Here is a 9,980-nt window from a genome sequence, read left to right on the forward strand (position 1 = left end):
TGGTCTGGGTTTCAGTTGTTTTGATTTGGAAATTGGCCGTCATTGCCCTGGGGCCCCAGGCCCGCTGTCTCCTCGGGGTGCCTCATTCACGAGGTGCTGCTCTGACTGTGGGGTCCAGGCTGGGGGTCTGGTCTGTTTGGAGGAAGCTGGATGGCCGAGTTCCCACAGCTGGAAGCTGGGGCACTGCTGCTTTCTCTGGTGCCGGGGCCTTTGCCTCGGGCCGGTGAGGCCAGGCACGTAGGCGGCTCCGGCTCCGCCACATCAGGCCTAGGGGCAGGAAGTAGAGATTTGTTTTCCTCCAGGCGTGCATGTGACCCGCGGGCAGGGGTCGGAGCCTCTGGCTGCCGTAAGCTACACTCAGTCCCGTACGGAGCTGGGACACATTGTGAAGGAGCTCATTCCCTGCTGCCCATGCGATGGTGACCAGTGTCCTGGCTCTTTTGTCAGGGCGTTTGGCCCTGATGACTGGGAGGAATAATCCCACAGGAATCATCTGTGACCTGAGCCTCCTCATGGAAAAACGCTTCTGGGGTTTATGAGAATTAAAGTGACACACAGCCCGGAGGATGCTGGGGACCAGGGTTCCTGGCCCTGTCCTCCCACCCACCAACCCCACACCTTGGACAGGTGACTTCCTTCCCTGGTCCTAGCTTCCAGGTGGGGCTGAAGCGCCCCCGCTGGCTGCTTCCTGAGATCCCGATGACATCAAAGGGGCAGGCTGGCCATGGCCGTAACTGTGGTTGTGCCAGAGCAGAGGCCTGTGAGGGCAGCCAGCCTGTCAGGGCGGTATCTTCATGGTCACAAGTGTGGGGACCAGTGAGGCAGGGGCTGCCCAGGCCTCATCTTAGGGGGGCGGTGATGTCACTGAGTGGCTGGCACTGCCCTTAGGTGGCTGCGTCAGATGGCCCACGGCCAGCGCACCTTACCGCCGCCTCTCCCTGGGGCTGTCAGCAGTTTTGCACCCCTTTGCACCTTAACCTGATCACCTTCCTCACCACAGTTTATGGACAAAGCCTGCAGGCCAGATTGGGGGCCACTGAGGGAGTGACCTCTGGGATCACTGCCCCCAGAGCTGCTGCCCTTCAGAGGGTCGTGGTTGAGCAGTCCCCAGAGGGCAGCGTCCTGGGTGCCTGCAGTCAGGGCTAGACGCTTCCTTTTGGTGACAGAGTTTGTGTCCACACTTACCTGCTGCTTTTGTCAGGAGAGCCCCACCCTCCCCACCCGCCCTTGTCCCTGGGCCCTACTTGGTGTCAGTTTTGTGAGGGGGTCGGGCCGGCAGACTTTGTAGAACTCCCTATGGAGGTGAATAGCGTTGTTGTTCTTTGGCCGCTGCTCCTGGGGAGTGAGGACTGCCACCTCGAGCACGGTCACCCAGGAAGCGGACTCGTGCATTTGAAGGCTGCATGAAACAGCAGTAAGACGTGAAGCAGGAGGTGCTGGGAGTTGGGGTGCTCTCTTTTTCAGTTTGTGGCATTTTCATAAAGCGTGTGAATTTCCAAATTTCATTGTGGAGTTTCAGCTTCAAAAGGGTTCTTGCAAAATAAAGGTAAAGGCTACTTTCTAGCTGAATTGCTTTATCATATAATAAAATACTCTGAATGACGTGTTTCTTCTGTAGTTGTGAACAATTTAATTTGAATATGGAGTAGGTGCTCCCTCAAAGAGTCAAGGTGGTTCTCGGAGATGCACTGTGGGAGCCCCACCCCCACCCCCCCACCCCCCGGTCATTGGCACCGAGTACAGGCTGGCGGCTGGTCCTCAGGGTGCAGGGGTTGTGATGTCCTGTAAATGATGGGGAGGAGGCTGGACCACAGCTCTTCCTAACACAGCGCTGCTGCCCCCCCGGTGCCCCAGAGGCGGAGCCCCCAGCCCCCAGGGCTGTGTCCTCCCAGGTCAGGGTTTGGGTAGCTCAAATTTCTGCTCCTGTGGTTGCAGCGATCTGGTGTGCAGGGTGGGGGCCAGTCACTGACACCAGCTGGTCCTGGGCTTGGCCCCCAGCCCCCCAGCCTGCCGTGCTTCCTGCAGAGGCTCAGCCTGCTGGGCCTGGGGGCCTCCGCCCCCCTCGGCCATCTCCTGAGAAGCCCGCGGTGTGTGTTGCTCATGTTTTCTTTCTTTTCCTGCAGAATATCGACATCACCAACTTTAGCAGCAGCTGGAACGATGGGCTGGCCTTCTGTGCTCTCCTGCACACTTACCTGCCTGCCCACATTCCCTACCAGGAGCTCAATAGCCAGGATAAGGTGAGGCCATGGAGGGCAGGCGGCAAGGAGGGGGAGAGAGCCCTCCATGGCGGTGGCGGTGGTGGGGCAAGCTGCTGGCTCCTCACACACCCCAGTGGCCTCTCTGGGGAACGACATTGAGGGTCAGGGCTTCTTGAGGAGAGTGGTCTGGGCAGCGCCACCCACGCCAGGCCACCTTCCCCACGTCCAGCCATGACTGGCTCACGGTGCAGCCCTGCCCTGGTGGGCACTGGGAGAGGACCCAGGCCCAAGCCCTCTGGTGTGCACCCCCATCGTCCCCTCCTGCCCTTCAGACGACCTTTGAAGACCCTCACGGGAGGAAACAATTTCACAGGTGTTGCTTATTAGCTTTGGGGGTGCTGGGCAGCTCAGAGCTGATGTGTGAAAAGTGACCCTCCTGTGTGGAGAGGAAAGAACAAGTGTGTGGGGGTCACTCCGCAGCTGGTCACCAGAGGGGCGGGGTGGCGGGCACGGGTGTGGACTGGGCTGGTCAGGCAGCCCTCCCCGGCCCCGCTCACGCACCCGTCACACGGTTTCTTTTCCAGCGGAGGAACTTCACCCTGGCCTTCCAGGCTGCCGAGAGTGTCGGCATCAAGTCCACACTGGTGAGCCCCCGTCCCCTGAGGAGAGACCCCTGGGAGGCCTGGTGACCAGGAGGCTGCTGGGTGGGGACTGGGGCCCCTGCGGGCCCTGCACCAGCCGCAAGGATGTCCTGCGGGTGGGGTGCAGATGGTCCCCTGCCCGGCGCTCTTTATGCCTCCCGTCAAGTGTCCCAGGGAAGTGCCCTGAGTGGGGGGTGGTCATGTTTCTCTGTCAAAAGCACATTCCAGCAGATCTGCCTTGGGTGTCAAAGTAGAGGCAGGGGAGGGCAGGGCAAGGCCCCAGAGCGCTTCTCAAGGTGGGGAAGGGAGGCGGAGGAGCCCTGGGGTCAGGGCTGTGCTCTGGGCTACAGTAGCTCAGGACAGACGTGTTTCCGTGGGGGCTCCTGCCTCGTCACCAAGTCTGACTTCCAGGGGGAAAATACCTCGTCCAAATGCAAAGCCAGAGACTTCCACGCCCTGAGATGCTGATGAAATTAACGTGACGGGGGTGTTGCACATCTTGGGGGTCCACAGAGTGAAGGACCCCACAGGGCCAGGTCAGGAACCCCCAGTGCCACCTCCCACCCCGAGGTTACCCATCACCCTGCCTTGTGACAGCCGATAGCTTTGAAGACATATTTGCACTCATCTTTACCCTGCAAGAGTGTTTGTGTAGAGTTCCATAAATATGTCTTCTGAATTCACAGAAATACGTGTTTCTGAGTGGCTTCTATTCAATTGTATATATATAGAGAGAAATTACAGTCGTTGAAATATTTCTCATTATCTGGATATTTTACACCATGTGTAAAATTCTGATATATAAGCAGGCAGTTTCCCCACCCTAAAAACTTTCCGTTGAGATTCTTACACTGGACATACATGTGTTCTTTCTCCCCATCCCATTGACTCTGGTGCCCATTTGTGTCTCGCATCCATGGGACCCCTGGGAGCAGTGCCCTGCAAGGACAGCGGGTCTTTCGTGGGGGCCTCGTGGGCATGTCTCAGAGCCCAGGGTCCCCCGCCTGCTTCCCGGCAGCATCAGCTGATGTCTCCCCGACCATGGGGCCCACACAGGACACAGAGAACTGTGGCTTCCGGGGCTTCAGGGGGTTGCCCACCGTGGGGCAGGCAGTACCTGGTGGGAAGCACACTCAGAGGTGACGCCGGAGGGGTTAGCGAGGAGAGGCAGGTGGGGAGGAGGGCCCAACTCCCCCTCCCCCAGAGGAGGCCAGCCCCTTCCAGCCTTGAGGGGCAGCCCTGGGCAGGGCGGGAGGCTTGGACATTGCCTACGCCCAGGGCGAGGAGCTTCCTGGGTACTTGGCCGCTGACCTGTGCAGTGAGACTCAGACAAAAGTCCCATGAAGGAGGCCTCCAACCCCAGAGCCCTTGGTGCTGTGGCTGGGAGGCAACCCGGGCTCTAACTAGCCTCTTCTCCTCTGTCAGGACATTAACGAGATGGTCGGGACCGAGCGGCCGGACTGGCAGAACGTGATGCTCTATGTGACGGCCATCTACAAGTACTTTGAGACCTGAGCACCCGAGGCCCCACGGTCACCCCGGACGCAGCGCCCTTCACTCTGCCCCTGGCCGCCCCGCAGCGTGTGAGCCCCGCCCCCGGCAGGCGGGGGACTCGGCCTGTGTGGCCTGCGCTTGGGCCAGGCTCTTCCACCTGGCCTCTGCGGCCAGGGCCCCGCGCACACGCTGAACTGCTGGAGAGATTGGGGAACCATTAGCACTGGGGCGGGAGGAAAGGCTCACTCACGGTCCAACCTAGGGAAGGGGATTCGTGCGTGGGCAGCTCCCTAGGTTGTGAAAGCTTCCTGCAGCACCTCAACTGCTCGCCCCTGAGAACCGGGGTGGGGTGGGGGGAATGGGTACCTGATAGGCCCCTGTTCCCCTCCTGTGTGACAGGGCATCCTCGCCGGCGATATGGACCGTGTCCCCCGCCCTCAGGCTCTGCCAATCTTCAGCTCCAGGGGCTCGGAAACCCAGCACCAACCTCAGGGTTCCAGACAAAGGAATCTTTCCTAAGGAGTTCTCTTTTTTTCTTATGAGCAATACTGGGGGGAAATGGCTCTTGTTCTCTTAGTACCAAAGTTAAATTGTTTTGGTAAGTGTAGCGATAAAACACATAAGGACATAAGGTGATGAAAGCCAGAACCAACGTCGCAAGAAACAGGAGGAAAAGCTGAACAAGTCAAGGGGCCCAGATGGTGCGATTTCAGTCCCTGAGTCGCTCGGAAGTGACCCTCCTGGCTGGGGTGGAAGAAAGTGCCTTAGCTCTGCAGGCGAGGCTGCCGCCGCCATCCAGATGACAACTCTCAGCCCTTCTTGGGAACGGGGAGCCGCTGTTGGTCAAACAGTCTCAAGACCTGCACTTCCAGAACACAAATAAGCAGGAGGAAGAGCAGCCGTTGCCCCACAGAATGTGAGACGGAGGCTCGGGGAGGCCGCCCAGCCAGCCTGGGGTCTGCGGCTCCATGTGTGAGCAGGAGGTTCAAGATCGGGTTGGACCAGTCGACAGCCCAGGACAGAGGGCGACTGTGAGATGGGCTGTACATGCAGCCCGCTGGCCCAGGTCACCGGCTGCCACCCCCGGGGAGGCTCCTGGTGAAACGCCTGTTTTCAGCTGCAGAGCAGCGCCCAGCCCAGAGCACACAGGAGACCCCTCCTCCCCGACAGGCTCTGTCATTGCACCTGCTGCCCTGCTGGGCACCTGTGCTGTCAGCTGAGTGACTGTCAGGGGAGAGTTGTTGCTTTTCAGTGTCTCTCCTCTTGGGTTTTCTCTCATCTGCCCTTATGGTGGCCTGTGTACCTGATCTGCGGCCACATTTTTGCCTATTTATTATGTGAGGCGGCTGTTTTGGCCAATGGAGACTTTCCTGGGTCTGCAGTTCACACCGCTGTCCCTGGCGGCTCCTGCTGCAGGGCCTGGGGGTGGTGGGGTCGCCGGTGTCCTCTGGAGGAGCGTGGCCACTGCTGACGGGCTGGTGTTGCCCGGCCTCGGCCCCCGGGGTTGGTGACGGGGCAGAGGGGGCTGCAGGGAGAGGGCTTCCTGGGTGCCCAGCCGCCTCTCTGACAACAGGCCGTGTGGCCGAGCTGCCCACGATTTCCACATGGATCCACGGCTGACAAGGTTCCAGAAGCAAGACATTTCGCTTTTCCTGGTAGGATCCTTGTACTGTTGGCTTTAAGGGGTGACCCTGGACGGTCCTTTGTTCCTAGAAGTGGTGCTGTGATGTGCTTTGGGTCCAGTGGCAGTTGCTGCGAAGTCTCCAGGAAGACATCCTGCCTCCTCCCTTCAAGCACAAGCTTTACTGCAAAAGGACCAGTGTTGGTTTTCTCTTGACCACAAGCTTCTGCTGACTGATGATACTGTTAAGTTTTTGTTCTATTAAATGTTCTTGAATGTATTAAAATTGTTGTGACACATCAGGCTTGGGCTTTTCTGGGTCGCTGTGAACAGGACCCTCGCCACCTCCGGGGACTGGCTGTGGCAGGGAGGGCGCCTGAGCCCACAGGCCAGGAGACGTCGCCGGGGGGCCTGAGTGGGGTGTGGCAGGGGAGGCTTTGGCCATCTGCCTGCGTCTGGGGTGGGATGGCCCAGGTGAGCCATGCGGCCTGGGCAGCCTTGTGACCGCGGAGGTTCTGTAACGGGCACCAGGCCCCAGAAGCACCACCTGAGCTGCCCCCACAACCCCCACCTGTGGCCCAGACATATGCTGCTCTGGGTTGGGGAGGGTGCCTTGAGGTTTTCTGGGGTTTTTTAGAAATGTGTCTTCTTGGAGATAATTTTGAGGACGTATAAAATTATAGAGAAAAAAATCAATAATTATACCACTCACAGGCACCCAACCAATCAAGCTTTTCTTCCTGGGCATCTTGTGTGGAATGACAGTGACTCCACAGAGCACAGCCGGGAACATTGCTGCACCTCGTCACGTTGCACATGACACAGGTCACGTGCAGAGGCCGTGGCGTCCCCTCCTGTTCACACTGGCAGACCTGGGCACCCCTCCCAGGCCTGCGACCCCCTCCCCAGGGTCAGGGTTTCATCTGGTAACTGATTCGCTCCCCAGGAGGCCCAGAGCCGCCAGCTGAGTGGTGGTGTGTGTGTCCGAGAGCGGTGGCCCGGCTTCTCCCCACTCAGCAGCTGTGTGGCCAGGGCTATGTGGCCGGGGCCGAAGACACTGAGCTCCCTCCCTTGGCTGCTGCAGGGAAGTCGTCCAGCCAAGGCCCCAGGCTCTGAGACATGGGCCTGTGGGCCCTGCATGTGGCGGCAGGAGTGGGGGACCCCACCCGGCACCCTGGGCAGTGGTGGAAGCTCTGCTGTCTTAGCTGCTGCCCCACAGGGTGGGGTCCCTCCCCAGAACACTCCTGCCTGCTGTGCCAGCTGCCTCAGTAGCAGACCGACTCCTCATCTCCAGAGCCTCTCCGGCGCGGTTGGGCAGACTAGGGAGCGTCCTCTTGGGCTTGGGGAGGCCTGGCTTCCCACGGCACAGCACTCCTGCGGCCCAGGGTTGGCCGGGTTTTGTCTGAGGTGGTCCCTTAGCGGGGGACAGGGACAGACGTCAGGGCTCTGGTGCCTGCAGGCCCCATGCTGTGTCGGGGTGAGGGGCGGGTTATCGTCAGGCCCCAGGTTGCTGGGAAAGCGCTGGCCAGAGTGCCAGCCCCAGCAGGCCAGGACTTCGCTGGGCTGCCCGGGTCATTGGTGCAGGAGGCAGCATGGGTGCACAGAGGACAGGGCTCCACGCTCCCTGGGCTTGACCCGCTCCCTTGGTGGGGAGCAGTTGGGAGAGCAGGCTGGGTGTGCAGGAAGGGCTGGGAGCTGGGGGGCTTGTGGGGAGGGGCAGAGGGTGACTGGACATGGCCTGCAGTCTGTGCCACCCCAGCTGTGCCAGGCCCAGGGCAAGGGCAGGCCCCAGGAGCCCTTGGTTGGTGATGTCTGCATTATTGGGGTTGGGGGCGGGGATCCAGGGTTCCAAAGAGGGAGACACCACAAGGTCTGGAATCTTAGGTGGCAGAACCAGAAGGGCTGGGGAGGAGTACGGGGTGGAACATTACCAGCACCCATCAGGCAGGAAGCAGGGACACCCAGGTCTCCCCCAGGTCTGCCACCAACACCTGTGAGGGGCTGGGGCTCTTCCCACCTCTGCAATATGGTCACCCCAGGAAGGGTCCCCCTTGGACCGTGCTCCCAGGCTCTCTGTGAAGCGGGGTGGGAGGTACCTGGTGAGGTCTGAGGCGGGGGTCCTGGGAGAGTGGTGAGGGGTGGCTTTCATATTCTGGCAGCTGCTGCTGTGTGGGTGCCTGGGGCCCTGGCTTAGGGCCATTCTTAGGTTGGTGAGTGACAAGTCTCGCATGCCAGGGGCTGTCCCTGCCACCATTGTCCTGGACAAGGCCCCACTCCCATCTGGGCCTCAGTTTCCATATCCACAGGGATGCACCCAGATCAGCTCAGAGGCACAGGGTTCCCAGCAGGGTTGCCATGTGACAGCAGAAGTCATCGTGGGCTGAAGCATCCTCCCAGGACTGGGCTGGAGGATGGGGTGGTCCTGCAGCTGCCTGGCTGCGGGCGGCTGGAGAGCTTCCTCATGTGATTCTGCTTTTTTGGGGCCTTAGTCTGAGCATAAACTGGAGTCCCGTGAGGTCCCCCCACTTCCTCAATCCCAGAGCCCCAGGAAGTGTGTGGTGCCTGCTCCTTTAGAGGAGAAGTTGGTGAGTACCTCAGGGTGGCCTGGTGGTTCCCGGGGACACTGGCCCCGGCACCCACTGGGTGCTTCATCCTGGGTCTGGCCTTCTTTCTCTGGCCCAGCTGGCCCCAGAGCAAACAATCGGGCCAGAGGCCACCCAGGTGCATCCTGGATAGGAACAAAGAGCCCGCGGGAGTAGGTTGGGGGTGGGAGTCTGAGAATGGAATTCTGGAGCAGGAGAGCCCAGCTGGCCCCCTGCCGAGCCGGGCCTTGAGGGAAGGAAGGGTGGGTGCCCACAGCCTTCACAGTTTGTCTTGAGGCTGGGCAGGGAAACCAAGGGCCCGGAGGTAGTCGATGGGGCCAGCCAGGGCATCCCTGAGCCCATCACCCTCGGTGCTGCCTCAGGCCTGCAGGGCTCCCTGAGCCTGGCACCTGAGGAGGACTCTCAAGGCCAAGGGCAAGGGGCTCGCTGGCTGATGGGGCGGGGCATCAGGGGGTCCCCCAGGAGGGCCTGGAGGAGCACATCCACTCCATGGGGGAGGCGGAGTTCGTGAACAGCCCTCCCATGTGCCTGCTTCCTGTCATGTGCTCTCTGGGCAATGGCTTCACTGGGGACCTGGACAAAGGCACCTGGCAAATGACACAAGACCATTGGAGCAAACCCCCCACCCCGTCCCATCTCTAACAGGGGCTGCTATAGAGCAAGGCTGGGGACCATGCTGCTTCGAGGCCAGGTAGGTTCCAGGGCCTAGGGAGCGGGCTCCAGGGCTGGAGCCAAGCCAGGCCCTGCTGCCAACCCTAGGCCTGGGGCACCCACACCGAGGAGGGGCTTCCCATTGGGCCCCACGAGTGAACTCTAAGGGCTTTGGCACCCTGGCCATGAGGGCCAGCTACAGAAATGAAGCCTTCAGCCCCTGGGCGCTGGATGTAGCCAGTGTGGGGGCAGGTGTGTGCATGGCCAGGCCACACCTGGGGAGGTCTCGGCAGGACGGCCACTGGGGCCCAGAATGGAAATGGCAGGGGAGAGCTTCATGGGGACCCATGCTGGGGACTAGGGGACAAGAGTGACCCCAGTATTGGCTGAGTGATGGTCTCTGCCCTATGAACCCCCATAGTCCCGTCTGGGCCCCAGGTGGCTCTCAAGCTGTTCCCTACATGTCTGTTGAGTGAAGACTTGAGTGAATACGGGCCCAACAGATGTTCGCAGGAGGGTTTTGTCCCAGCTGTAGGAGTTTGTCCCATGTAATGGCCCAGAAGCAAGGGAGGGAAGCCAAGGGCCTGGTGGGGGAGGGTCCCCCAGTGGGACAGCACCTCCCCAAGTTCCTCATGGTCTGACTGGCACAGCCAAGGAGGAGGCAGGGCAGGAAGGCGATAGTCCCATCTTACAGGTAAGGCAACCAAGGCAACCCCAGCCGAGGTCTTGATTCGCCTCAGTGGAGGTGAGTGCGCGGGAGGACGGCAGA

The 9,980-nt window shown here is 60.6% G+C and overlaps 1 protein-coding gene across 3 annotated transcripts in view; it reads left to right on the forward strand.

The window, feature by feature from the left end:
* SPECC1L (sperm antigen with calponin homology and coiled-coil domains 1 like) overlaps positions 1 to 6,254 on the forward strand; it is a 123,353-nt gene extending 117,099 nt beyond the window's left edge. For all 3 annotated transcript variants that reach the window (XM_081252206.1, XM_081252208.1, XM_081252207.1), the window contains 3 exons: positions 2,124 to 2,240; positions 2,786 to 2,845; positions 4,268 to 6,254. In XM_081252206.1, coding sequence (XP_081108332.1) covers positions 2,124 to 2,240; positions 2,786 to 2,845; positions 4,268 to 4,357 — 267 coding nt within the window. In that variant the 3' untranslated portion in view covers positions 4,358 to 6,254. The remainder of the gene's footprint in view (positions 1 to 2,123; positions 2,241 to 2,785; positions 2,846 to 4,267) is intronic.
* Positions 6,255 to 9,980: the final 3,726 nt, after the last annotated feature.

This window comes from Mesoplodon bidens (assembly GCF_964165515.1).
Source record: "Mesoplodon bidens genome assembly, chromosome: 13".
NCBI classification, from domain to species: domain Eukaryota; kingdom Metazoa; phylum Chordata; class Mammalia; order Artiodactyla; family Ziphiidae; genus Mesoplodon; species Mesoplodon bidens.